The sequence below is a fragment of the Oncorhynchus mykiss genome, chromosome 23, assembly GCF_057628025.1.
Source record: "Oncorhynchus mykiss isolate SJ-2025 chromosome 23, ASM5762802v1, whole genome shotgun sequence".
NCBI classification, from domain to species: domain Eukaryota; kingdom Metazoa; phylum Chordata; class Actinopteri; order Salmoniformes; family Salmonidae; genus Oncorhynchus; species Oncorhynchus mykiss.
Window position 1 is genome coordinate 63337501 of NC_143044.1, and position 14288 is coordinate 63351788.

Genomic DNA, 14288 nt, shown 5'->3' on the forward strand with positions numbered 1-14288 from the left:
AACCAGGTGAGGGGAGCTCCTTACTGAGTGAGACCTAGACAACCAGGTGAGGGGAGTTCCTTACTGAGACCTAGACAACCAGGTGAGGGGAGTTCCTTACTGAGACCTAGACAACCAGGTGAGGGGAGTTCCTTACTGAGACCTAGACAACCAGGTGAAGGGAGTTCCTTACTGAGACCTAGACAACCAGGTGAGGGGAGCTCCTTACTGAGACCTAGACAACCAGGTGAGGGGAGTTTCTTACTGAGACCTAGACAACCAGGTGAGGGGAGTTCCTTACTGAGACCTAGACAACCAGGTGAGGGGAGTTCCTTACTGAGACCTAGACAACCAGGTGAGGGGAGTTCCTTACTGAGATCTAGACAACCAGGTGAGGGGAGTTCCTTACTGAGACAACCAGGTGAGGGGAGTTCCTTACTGAGACCTAGACAACCAGGTGAGGGGAGTTCCTTACTGAGACCTAGATAACCAGGTGAGGGGAGTTCCTTACTGAGACCTAGATAACCAGGTGAGGGGAGTTCAATACTGAGACCTAGCCAACCAGTTGAGGGGAGTTCAATACTGAGACCTAGACAACCAGGTGAGGGGAGTTCCTTACTGAGACCTAGACAACCAGGTGAAGGGAGTTCCTTACTGAGACCTAGACAACCAGGTGAGGGGAGTTCCTTACTGAGACCTAGACAACCAGATGAGGGGAGTTCCTTATTGAGACCTAGACAACCAGGTGAGGGGAGTTCCTTACTGAGACCTAGACAACCAGGTGAGGGGAGTTCCTTACTGAGACCTAGACAACCAGGTGAGGGGAGTTCCTTACTAATTAGTGACCTTAATTAATCAACCATGTACTAGGGAGAACACTTGGCCCTCTGTGGAATGAGTTTGACACGTAGCCTAAAATGTAACAAGTTCACCTAAATATATCAAATGTATTTATGAAGGAGTGTTTTTCAAACCCGCACGGAAAATCAATTTATCCAGAAATGAACTCCTTACATGCGTCTTGTAAACGTTCTATGTTGAATGGGGTTATTCGTGGCACTATTTAACAAAAAAAGCAATGAACTCTTTTGTTGGATTCAAAGTTCCTCAGATCACAAGGTTGACGGTTTCCCAGGCTTTTCTTCTGCTGACAGCCTGATTGACCCCAGTAGGTGTGTGACCAGGAACTCTCCACAGCTATATCCTACTGCACAAATCTCCCACCACTCTCTCCACAAAGCTAGAAATTGTGAAATGTCCAGCGATAGAGTGGAGAAACCTTTACCAGATATTCCTGAAGATGACGGTAGTAGAGATGATGAGAAGGGCTTTGGAAATGTTTTTGCTGAACTTGAATCCGTGGACTTGCCCCTGGGAACCACATTAAGGTACTTTCAATTTAATCCAAATATGAATAAAGAAAAACAAGGTTCAAACTATTGTAGAACAGATTCATTAGCCAAATGTGAGACATTTTCATCTATTCATAATAGCTAATTGTGATTACAATCAATTAGTTTTATTCTCACCAGGAAACAATTATCTGTACAAATAGCTACGGTACTTTTTCAAATTAATTGAACAATGGAAGTGAAGTTTTAAATGAAATGTAGCATGGACAGAATACTATTTGGTTATGATGTTCATTCTGTTACTATTAATATCCATTTATAAGTAGGGACTATTCATTCATAGATCCCCTCCTCTACTGATCTAAGGCCAGTTAACTGTATAGATGAATAAATCAGATTTGACACTGATGTGTAGGTTATTAGCAGGGTAAACATCTGCCTACGGCTGTCACTAAGACATCACACACCGGTAACGTTACGCCCCTTACCGACCGAGTCCGGTACTGACCCGTTTCCCCGCAGTGTCACCGTCACCGCTCGACACTGTGATGATTACCAGCAACATGGCGGACAATGAATCCGTGGAGTGTATAACGGAGCACGAACGGATTTTGCAAGAAATTGAGAGCACCGACACCGCTTGTGTCGGTCCGACACTTCGGTACGGAAATGTGTATTTTAAAGAAAAATGTATTTTATTATCTTATCGTTGGTGGTCCAAGTAGAACAGTACACTGAAAGACCTTTTGTTTGTTAGCATCCAAATCCCAAGCCAGCTCAACGTTAGTTAGCTACATATCTTACAGCCCGTTGTTGCTATGCTAGTGAGCAGGGTGAGCTAGCTTTAGACAAACCCGGTGTTTACACGTCAAAACATCGTGTTCATATGTCATGTGTTGTAACGTTTTATATGATGGTTGTAATGTCAGGTAGGGTGACATGTCACAACTCTACATAGCAATAGATGGGTGTGGCTCGTTATGCCCAAGGTTGTTGGCTAGCTAGTTGGCAAGCAAGCAGGTTAGCTAGTTGCATTAGCAGGTTAGCTAATTGTATTAGCAGGGTAGCTAGCTTGTTGGCCAGCTAGCAGGTTAGCTAGTTGCATTAGCAGGTTAGCTAGCTAGTTGCATTAGCAGGTTAGCCAGCTAGCAGGTTAGCTAGTTGCATTAGCAGGTTAGCTAGCTAGTTGCATTAGCAGGTTAGCTAGCTAGTTGCATTAGCAGGCCACTAACTAGCTTCATTTGATAATACTGAGTCTTGTTTATATCGATGTGATCTTAAAACGTTGCTGTATAGTTAGCTTGGTAAGTAGCTAGCAAACAAACTGGGGCACGTATTAATCACATAACTAACCTTACAGTCGTAGCTAAATGTATCATTAAGTAGCTAGCTAACGTTACATCCTTAGCAATATGTATCATTAACTAAGTAGCTAGCTATTTAACGTTACAGCATAGTTATATTTATCCTTAGGTAAGTAGCTAGCTAGCTAACATTTCATCCATAGCAATATTTATCATTAGCTATGTAGCTAGCCAACGTTAGCTTGCAATCAAGTCATCGGCTAAGCTGTCTATTCAGTAGTAAATTATCTTAATATAGTTAGCTACAAGTTAACCATGACTAACTAGATACTCCACATCAAAAACATACTGTGGATTTGAATGAATGACACCACTCCAGCTCCATCCCCTCCAGAACTGAAATAAATCCTGCCAGCAGCACACCAGCCAGCCAGAGGGGGAAGTGATGGTGTGGCCTGTTATAGACCAATAATGGACTAAAGTAGCCTAACTTTACTCCATATAGTCCAAGGACCTGAGATGTTCTGTTTTAAGGGATAATTGGTTCTGGAAAGCCAAATCAGCCAAATACTCCCATCTAAAGGTGAATTGATTCTCAAATTGTGTTATTGTTCTAGAAACATAAATTCCTCTACTTTCATATCACATCAAAATAATTTCACAAACTGGTTTTAACACCGTTACAGACTACAGTATTTGTCAGTGATGACACATTTGTGAGGTCCGTGTCTTCCGTGAAGCAGATAGCTAATTAGCACAGGTAGTCGACTCCGTCTTCCATCTGTTTTCTGTAAGCAAGCGCTCTAACATGGAGATATGACTGTGTGGGAACACTGACCCTGAAAAGGTGTTTATGAATTTAACCTTTCTTTAACTGATTATTATTTCTTGCAGATATGGATGGTCCTTATGCTTCCAAAACCGTACTGCAAGTGATACGTTCAGACTGAGAGTCGGGGCTCTTTACAAAACTCCCCCGTACAGAAAACTCTTATGTCATGTAATGGGACTGAGACCCATGATCAAGGGCTTGGCCTGCTATGGCCTAACAGGCCTGTTATGGCCTGGGGCCACTTATCTATCTACTCTGTCATTGCTGCTTCTGTCAAAACTATGACAGGTATGTTTCCTTGTTCAGCCATTTTCAGCCTGGATATTGTATTGTCTCTGAGGTATAGAGGTTAGGCTACTTCCTAGTTGCGTGTCAGTTCACTGATAACACCAGTCATAAATACATCATTTAGACTGGGTTCATCATAGCATCGGGAGCTTAGCATTCCAGCTGTAGACCTACACTGTGCAATACACTGAGTTTGCCAGACAATCATTTCACTGTACTTGTTCATGTGACATTAAAACGGGAAACATTGCAGTAGTGCCTGAAAGTGTGTTAATGATTTTTCAGTTCAAAGGGCAAACCAGGTGTGTTCATATCGTTAGGAAGTTAACCTTCAGTCTTCCTCTTATTGAAGTGTGTGTGTTGTGTCCAGTGCCGACAACATCAAGGCTCATTGTTTTGTCCATCCTGCCTGTCGTCTGTTTGAATCGGTCAGTCGTCCTTTAGTTATCAGACTTCCTCAGCCCATCCTGATCTGCTTTCCAAATGTCCCCCTATGCAGTGCACTAGGACCCATAGGGCTCTGGTCTAAAGTAGTGCACTATGTAGGGAATAGGGCTCTGGTCTAAAGTAGTGCACTATGTAGGGAATAGGGCTCTGGTCTAAAGTAGTGCACTATGTAGGGAATAGGGCTCTGGTCTAAAGTAGTGCACTATGTAGGGAATAGGGCTCTGGTCTAAAGTAGTGCACTATGTAGGGAATAGGGCTCTGGTCTAAAGTAGTGCACTATGTAGGGAATAGGGCTCTGGTTTAAAGTAGTGCACTATATAGGGAATAGGGCTGTAGTATAAAGTAGTGCACTATATAGGGAACTGTGGTGCTTGGGGGCTGGACTGTGGCGCTTGGGGGCTGGCTGGCGCAGGCAGGATGGGTGGGGCCTGGACTGTGAAGCTGGCTGGAGGGCTGGGGGCTGGACTGTGACCCTGGCTAGAGGGCTGGGGGCTGGACTGTGGTGCAGGCAGGGTGGGTGGTGGCTGGACTGTGGTGCTGGCAGGGTGGGTGGGGGCTGGACTGTGCTGCAGGCAGGGTGGGTGGGGGCTGGACTGTGGTGCAGGAAGGGTGGGTGGGGGCTGGACTGTGGTGCAGGCAGGGTGGGGGCTGGACTGTGACCCTGGCTGGAGGGCTGGGGGCTGGACTGTGGTGCAGGCAGGGTGGGTGGGGGCTGGACTGTGGTGCTGGCAGGGTGGGTGGGGGCTGGACTGTGGTGCTGGCAGGGTGGGTGGGGGCTGGTCTGTGGTGCTGGCAGGGTGGGTGGGGGCTGGACTGTGGTGCTGACAAGGTGGGTGGGGGCTGGACTGTGTGAAGGCAACTGTCAGAATGGATCACTACTTAAATAGATGTGTAGCAGTCAGAATGGATCACTACTTAAATAGATATGTAGCAGTCAGAATGGATCGCTATTTAAATAGATGTGTAGTAGTTAGAATGGATCACTGTTTAAATAGATGTGTAGCAGTTAGAATGGATCACTATTTAAATAGATGTGTAGCAGTCAGAATGGATCACTATTTAAATAGATATGTAGTAGTTAGAATGGATCACTACTTAAATAGATGTGTAGCAGTTAGAATGGATCACTATTTAAATAGATATGTAGTAGTTAGAATGGATCACTATTTAAATAGATGTGTAGCAGTTAGAATGGATCACTGTTTAAATAGATGTGTAGCAGTTAGAATGGATCACTGTTTAAATAGATATGTAGCAGTCAGAATGGATCACTATTTAAGTAGATGTGTAGCAGTTAGAATGGATCACTATTTAAATAGATGTGTAGCAGTCAGAATGGATCACTGTTTAAATAGATATGTAGTAGTTAGAATGGATCACTATTTAAATAGATATGTAGTAGTTAGAATGGATCACTATTTAAATAGATGTGTAGCAGTTAGAATGGATCACTATTTAAATAGATGTGTAGCAGTCAGAATGGATCACTGTTTAAATAGATATGTAGTAGTTAGAATGGATCACTATTTAAATAGATATGTAGTAGTTAGAATGGATCACTATTTAAATAGATGTGTAGCAGTTAGAATGGATCACTATTTAAATAGATGTGTAGCAGTCAGAATGGATCACTGTTTAAATGTCTATTTGTAGCCAACTTTAAAACAGTCGATCATGGGGATTGAACTTGATCACAATAAACACATTTTAGAGCCCGAGACAAACGTCATTGTATTATTTTGGGTTGTTCTGGCGCAGTCGATCATGGGGATTGAACTTGATCACAATAAACACATTTTAGAGCCCGAGACAAACGTCATTGTATTATTTTGGGTTGTTCTGGCGCAGTCGATCATGGGGATCGAACTTGATCACAATAAACACATTTTAGAGCCCGAGACAAACGTCATTGTATTATTTTGGGTTGTTCTGGCGCAGTCGATCATGGGGATCGAACTTGATCACAATAAACACATTTTAGAGCCTGAGACAAACGTCATTGTATTATTTTGGGTTGTTCTGGCGCAGTCGATCATGGGGATCGAACTTGATCACAATAAACACATTTTAGAGCCCGAGACAAACGTCATTGTATTATTTTGGGTTGTTCTGGCGCAGTCGATCATGGGGATCGAACTTGATCACAATAAACACATTTTAGAGCCTGAGACAAACGTCATTGTATTATTTTGGGTTGTTCTGGCGGGTTTGTAATTTGCGTAGGCTGTCTAGGGCCGACCCGTGTGTGTAGAGGACGATTACAGGCCTTTGCATTTTAATGGCCCCATTAGCACCATCAGATTGTGTCACATGCTTGGTAAACAACAGGTGTAGGTAGACCTGCAGTGAAATGCTGACTGACTGGCCCTTCCCAACAATGCAGAGAGAGAGACCAGAGAGAAATAATAGGAATGTTTTACAATAAAAGTCATAATAAATACAAAATGAGAAACGATAACTTGGCTATAGACAGGGTAGCAGTACTGAGTCAATGATAACATGGCTATAGACAGGGTAGCAGTACTGAGTCAATGATAACATGGCTATAGACAGGGTAGTAGTACTGAGTCAATGATAACATGGCTATAGACAGGGTAGCAGTACTGAGTCAATGATAACATGGCTATAGACAGGGTAGCAGTACTGAGTCAATGATAACATGGCTATAGACAGGGTAGTAGTACTGAGTCAATGATAACATGGCTATAGACAGGGTAGTAGTACTGAGTCAATGATAACATGGCTATAGACAGGGTAGCAGTACTGAGTCAATAATAACATGGCTATAGACAGGGTAGCAGTACTGAGTCAATGATAACATGGCTATAGACAGGGTAGCAGACCTGAGTCAATGATAACATGGCTATAGACAGGGTAGCAGTACTGAGTCAATGATAACATGGCTATAGACAGGGTAGCAGACCTGAGTCAATGATAACATGGCTATAGACAGGGTAGTAGTACTGAGTCAATGATAACATGGCTATAGACAGGGTATTAGTACTGAGTCAATGATAACATGGCTATAGACAGGGTAGCAGTACTGAGTCAATGATAACATGGCTATAGACAGGGTAGCAGTACTGAGTCAATGATAACATGGCTATAGACAGGGTAGAAGTACTGAGTCAATGATAACATGGCTATAGACAGGGTAGCAGTACTGAGTCAATGATAACATGGCTATAGACAGGGTAGCAGTACTGAGTCAATGATAACATGGCTATAGACAGGGTAGAAGTACTGAGTCAATGATAACATGGCTATAGACAGGGTAGCAGTACTGAGTCAATGATAACATGGCTATAGACAGGGTAGCAGTACTGAGTCAATGATAACATGGCTATAGACAGGGTAGCAGTACAGAGTCAATGATAACATGGCTATAGACAGGTTAGCAGTGCCAAGTCAATGTGCAGGGGTCTGGGGTAATAACATGGCTATAGACAGGGTAGCAGTACCAAGTCAATGTGCAGGGGTACAGGTAATAACATGGCTATAGACAGGGTAGCAGTACCAAGTCCATGTGCAGGGGTCTGGGGTAATAACATGGCTATAGACAGGGTAGCAGTACCAAGTCCATGTGCAGGGGTCTGGGGTAATAACATGGCTATAGACAGGGTAGCAGTACTGAGTCCATGTGCTGGAGTCTGGGGTAATAACATGGCTATAGACAGGGTAGCAGTACTGAGTCAATGTGCAGGGGTACAGGTAATAACATGGCTATTGTCAGGGTAGCAGTACCAAGTCCATGTGCAGGGCTACAGGTAATAACATGGCTGTAGACAGGGTAGCAGTACCAAGTCAATGTGCAGGGGTACAGGTAATAACATGGCTGTAGACAGGGTAGCAGTACCAAGTCCATGTGCAGGGGTACAGGTAATAACATGGCTATAGACAGGGTAGCAGTACCAAGTCCATGTGCAGGGGTACAGGTAATAACATGGCTATAGACAGGGTAGCAGTACTGAGTCCATGTGCAGGGGTACAGGTAATAACATGGCTATAGTCAGGGTAGCAGTACCAAGTCCATGTGCAGGGGTACAGGTAATAACATGGCTATAGACAGGGTAGCAGTACTGAGTCAATGATAACATGGCTATAGACAGGGTAGTAGTACAAGAGTCAATGATAACATGGCTATAGCCAGGGTAGCAGTACTGAGTCAATGATAACATGGCTATAGACAGGGTAGCAGTACTGAGTCAATGATAACATGGCTATAGACTGGGTAGCAGACCTGAGTCAATGATATAATGGCTATAGACAGGATAGTAGTACTGAGTCAATGATAACATGGCTATAGACCGGGTAGTAGTACTGAGTCAATGATAACATGGCTATAGACAGGGTAGCAGTACTGAGTCAATGATAACATGGCTATAGACAGGGTAGCAGTACTGAGTCAATGATAACATGGCTATAGACAGGGTAGCAGTACTGAGTCAATGATAACATGGCTATAGACAGGGTAGCAGTGCTGAGTCAATGATAACATGGCTATAGACAGGGTAGCAGTGCTGAGTCAATGATAACATGGCTATAGACAGGGTAGCAGTACAGAGTCAATGATAATATGGCTATAGACAGGTTAGCAGTACCAAGTCAATGTGCAGGGGTCTGGGGTAATAACATGGCTATAGACAGGGTAGCAGTACCAAGTCAATGTGCAGGGGTACAGGTAATAACATGGCTATAGACAGGGTAGCAGTACCAAGTCAATGTCCAGGGGTACAGGTAATAACATGGCTATAGACAGGGTAGCAGTACCAAGTCAATGTGCAGGGGTCTGGGGCAATAACATGGCTATAGTCAGGGTAGCAGTACCAAGTCCATGTGCATGGCTACAGGTAATAACATGGCTATAGACTGGGTAGCAGTACCAAGTCAATGTGCAGGGGTACAGGTAATAACATGGCAATAGACAGGGTAGCAGTACCAAGTCAATGTGCAGGGGTACAGGTAATAACATGGCTATAGACAGGGTAGCAGTACCAAGTCCATGTGCAGGGGTACAGGTAATAACATGGCTATAGACAGGGTAGCAATACTGAGTCAATGTGCAGGGGTACAGGTAATAACATGGCTATAGTCAGGGTAGCAGTACCAAGTCCATGTGCAGGGGTACAGGTAATAACATGGCTATAGACAGGGTAGCAGTACCAAGTCCATGTGCAGGGGTCTGGGGCAATAACATGGCTATAGTCAGGGTAGCAGTACCAAGTCCATGTGCAGGGGTACAGGTAATAACATGGCTATAGACAGGGTAGAAGTACCAAGTCCATGTGCAGGGGTACAGGTAATAACATGGCTATAGACAGGGTAGCAGTACCAAGTCAATGTGCAGGGGTACAGGTAATAACATGGCTATAGTCAGGGTAGCAGTACCAAGTCCATGTGCAGGGGTACAGGTAATAACATGGCTATAGACAGGGTAGCAGTACCAAGTCCATGTGCAGGGGTCTGGGGTAATAACATGGCTATAGACAGGGTAGCAGTACCAAGTCAATGTGCAGGGGTACAGGTAATAACATGGCTATAGTCAGGGTAGCAGTACCAAGTCCATGTGCAGGGCTACAGGTAATTGAAGTAGATAAGTGAATATGCAACAGGATAGATCATTAACAGTTGCAGCAGCGTATGTGATGAGTCAAAAGGGTCAATGCAGATTGTCCGGTTAACTATTAAACAAACTAGTTAGCGGCCTTATGGCTTGGGAACAAGCTGTTCACCGTCCTGTTGATTCTAGACTTGGTGCATTGGTAACCCTTGCCATGCGGTAACAGAGAGATGACAAGTTTTAGGGCCTTCCTCTGACACCGCCTGGTATAGAGGTCCTGGATGGCAGGGAGCTTGTCCCCAGTTATGTACTGGGCCGTACGCACTACCCTATGCAGTCGGATGCCAGTTGCTCTACCTAGCGGTGATGCAGCCAGTCCACATGCTCTCAATGGTGTAGCTGTAAAACGTTTTGAGGATCTGAGGGCCCACGCCAAATCTTTTCTACCTCCTGGGAGGGAAGAGGCGTTCTCGTTCCGTCTTCGAGACTGTGTTTGTGGACAATGAGAGATCCTTAGTAACGTGGACACCATGGACCAAGCCCTCGATCCGCTCCACTACTGCCCCGTTGATGTGAACGGGGGCGTGGCTCGGCCCTCCGTTTCCGGTAGTCCACGATCAGCTGCTTTGTCTTGCTGAAGTTGAGGGAGAGGTTGTTGTCCTGGCACCACACTGCCAGGTCTCTGACTTCCTCCCTATAGACTGTCTCATTGTCGGTGATCAGGCCTACCACCGTTGTGTCGTCCGTAAACTTAATGATGGTGTTGGAGTCGTGCCTGGCCATGCAGTCCTGAGTGAACGGAGTACCCCTGAGGGGCCTCCATGTTCAGGCTCAGTGTGGCGGATGTGTTGTTACCTTCCCTCACCACCTGGGGGCAGCCCGTCAGGATGTCCAGGATCCAGTTGCAGAGGGAGGTGTTCAGTCACAGGGTTCTTAGCTTAGTGCCCTCCAAGCTCATTACTATGGTGTTGAGCTATAGTCAATGAACAGCATTCTCACATAGGTGTTCCTCTTGTCTATATGGGAGAGGGCATTGTGGTGCAATAAAGATTCCATAGTCTGTGGATCTGTTGGGGCGGCATGCGAATTGGAGTGGGTCTAGGGTGTCTGGAATGATGGTGTTGATATCTGCCATGACCAGCCTTTCAAAACATTTCATGGCTACAGATGTGAGTGCTACTGGGCGATAGCCATTTAGACAAGTTACCTTGGCATTCTGGGGCACAGGGACTATGGTTTTCTGCTGGAAACATGTAGGTATTACAGACTGGGTCAGGGAGAGGTTGAAAAGGTCAGTGAAAGCACTTGCCAGCTGGTCAGCGCATGCTCTGAGTACCCATCCTGGTAATCTGTTTGGCCCTGTGGCCTTGTGAATATCAACCTGTTTAAAGGTCTAACCTCGGCTATGGAGACCGTGATCGCTCAGTCGTCCAGAACAGCTGGTACTCTCACGCATGGTTCAGTGCTGCTTGCCTCATAGTGAGCATAGAAGGCATTTAGCTCGTCTGGTATTTTCGTGTCACTGAGCATCTTGCGGCTGGGTTTCCCTTTGTAATCCGTGATAGTTTGCAAGCCCTGCAGCATCCGACGAGTATCAGAGCCGGCGTAGTATTATTTGATCTTAGTCCTGTTTTAATGCTTTGCCTATTTGATGGCTCTTCGGAGGTCGTAGCGGGATTTCTCATAAGCGTCCAGATTAGTGTCCCGCTCCTTGAACGCGGGACACTAGCCTTTAGCTCAGTGCGGATGTTTCCCATAATCCATGACTTCTGGTTGGGATATGTACGTACGGTCACTGTGGGGACGACGTCATTGATGCTCACGGTGAATGATGTGGTGTACTCCTCAATGCCATCGGATGAATCCCGAATCCATCGGATGAATCCTGTTTTTCTCTCTTTCCAACCAGGAAGACGATTAACTTGAACAAACCATTTCTTAAGTAGGCGGAGCACTAGACACAAAGCATAGAACATGCAGTCATCTTCATTCTGGGACATTTCCATATCAAATTTGAGACTGAACTTTTGAATCTTTTCCCAGTACCCTAGTGGCCTGGGCAAAGGAAGCATGCTAACTATTATTATTATTATTATTTTTAATTTTGTCTAGGCAACACATTCATTTTGAGTAACGAAATGCGACCTGATGAAGTTAATGTTTAGATCTAGATGGGTAAAATGTAAATGCCAAGGTATTTTAAAATGGGTCGCAATTGGTGACTTCGATTCTAATATTGAGATTGAACATTTGTTTTGTTAAGTAGAGATGGTTTTAATGAGGTTGATCTTGTATCTTTAATATACTGCTGAATAGTCAGAATATACTTAATACATTAGGGAGGTCGGGCAGTGATGTTAGGTGATTTAGGCCTGGCTCGCAGGCAGTTCCAATTCATCCCAAAGTTGTTTGATGGGGTTGAGGTCAGGGCTCTGTGCATGCCAGTCAAAAGTCTATTTTGACAAACCATTTCTGTATGGACCTCGATAAGGGCATTGTATGCTGTCGCATTAAGATTTCCCTTCACTGGAACTAGCCTGAACCATGATACACAGCCCCAGACCATTATTCCTCCTCCACCAAACTTTACAGTTGGCACTATGCATTGGGGCAGTTAGCGTTTTTCTGGCATCTGCCAAACCCAGATTTGTCTGTCGGACTGCCAGAGGGTGAAATGGGATTCATCACTCCAGAGAATGCGTTTCCTCTGCTCCAGAGTCCAATGGTGGCACCCGAAGCTTGGCATTGCGCATGGTGATGTTAGGATTTTGTGCGGCTGCTCGGCCATCAAATCTTATTGGTCACATACACATGGTTAGCAGATGTTAATGTGAGTGTAGCGAAATGCTTGTGCTTCTAGTTCCGACCGTGCAGTAATATCTAACAAGTAATCAAACAATTTCACAACAACTACCTTATACACACAAGTGTAAAGGAATGAATAGGAATATGTCCATGTAAATAAATGGATGAGCGATGGCCATGGAAACACATTTCATGAAGCTCCCGACGAACAGTTGTTGTGCTGATGTTGCTTCCAGAAGCAGTTGGGAACTCGGTAGTGAGCGTTGCAACAGAGGACAGGAGATGTTTACGCACTCCGCGGTCCCATTCTGTGAGCTTGTCTGGCCTACCATTTTGAGACTGAGACGTTGCTCCTAGACATTTCCGCTTCACAATAACAGCACTTAGTTGAAGGGGCGGGTCTTGTTGTTGAAGGGGCGGGTCTTGTTGTTGAAGGGGCGGGTCTTGTTGTTGAAGGGGCGGGTCTTGTTGTTGAAGGGGCGGGTCTTGTTGTTGAAGGGGCGGGTCTTGTTGTTGAAGGGGCGGGTCTTGTTGTTGAAGGGGCGGGTTGTGTTGAAGGGGCGGGCCGTGTTGTTGAAGGGGCGGGCCGTGTTGTTGAAGGGGCGGGTCTTGTTGTTGAAGGGGCGGGTCTTGTTGTTAGGTGATCAGCAGCGTTCCTGGGTGGACCACTCCGTACCTACAGGTTGGTTTTGAACAGTACCCCTCTCACCTCATTGCCAGTAGTTTGTGTTCCCGTAGCTCTGCCCTCGTATCGGGGTAGATGCTGATCCTCTGTCCCTGGTACTGCAGTGTTCCCATCTCTCCTGCGAGACAAAGAATAATTAGTTTTTCCTCAAAGCCGTGTTCTCATAAAACCGGTTTCCATTTGTCATTGGTCCGATGCGATGATGTTCACCTGAGGGCGAAGGACCAAGCTTCTCTTGACCAATAAGTTGTTGATTTCTACCAGCTTCGATTCCATGATCCAATTAAAATTATTCTCATGTTCTGCTGTGGGTTTTCCCCTCCAACAGCTTATTCACCGTTTAGTGATTTATCGTCTTCTCCGGCGTTTTCTCCAGTGTGTCGTGGATTTGGCTCAGCTTGGTGTCCAGAGCGAACAATCTCTCAGATCATCTTTGTGAGAGCGTTGGGATCCATTGGATGTTTTATATATGGCTTCTACCTGTACTTTGACGTTTGCACCAAACACAACTTTTATTTATTTTTAAGTGAAGCCAATAACGACAGATTTGACGTGGATAAAGTATTTTTAATATGAGGGAATTCTGTGACACAAAATAAAGCTTGTTCACTGCATGTCACTGGAAGTCAGTTCTTCAGGGACCATTTCCTAGTGGAGCGAGTCACATGTTTCTGTGAATCAACATCAGGACATCGATGCAGGATTCTGGAGCCTAATTTATAAAAACCCATTTAGTTTGTCGATAACTTGGACAGACTGTTGCTAGTGGCGTCATGCTCTGTCACAACGGTCCTTTTTCACAAATCACAGTTGGCGAGCAGTTCGGAGCCAAGGCTATATCTGGGTCAGTCAGTGCAGGGCGTTCCACAAGCCTACATTTACATTCTATTAGTTATTCCCTGGTTCTGGATGTCAGTGACGGAGCGGTTGGTTTGTCTCGTTGTCGTGCACAACCAGTGTCCCGGGGTGTGGGGGGGTTGAGCACAATGGTGCCAGGCTGAGTGTTCTGTGGCTCACCCTCTTCAATCCGCAGGCC

At 45.2% G+C, this 14288-nt stretch overlaps 1 protein-coding gene across 8 annotated transcripts in view; it reads left to right on the forward strand.

Moving 5' to 3' along the window:
• Window positions 1-1075: 1075 nt before the first annotated feature.
• Window positions 1076-14288, forward strand: part of exoc6 (exocyst complex component 6) — a 146528-nt gene continuing 133315 nt past the window's right edge. For 2 of the 8 annotated variants that reach the window (XM_090217888.1, XM_090217889.1), the window contains exon 1: window positions 1708-1992. In XM_090217888.1, coding sequence (XP_090074014.1) covers window positions 1880-1992 — 113 coding nt within the window. In that variant the 5' untranslated portion in view covers window positions 1708-1879. Of the gene's footprint in view, window positions 1368-1707; window positions 1993-14288 lie in introns of those variants that run through there. The other 6 variants (XM_090217887.1, XM_090217884.1, XM_090217886.1 and 3 more) reach the window with 6 other exon arrangements.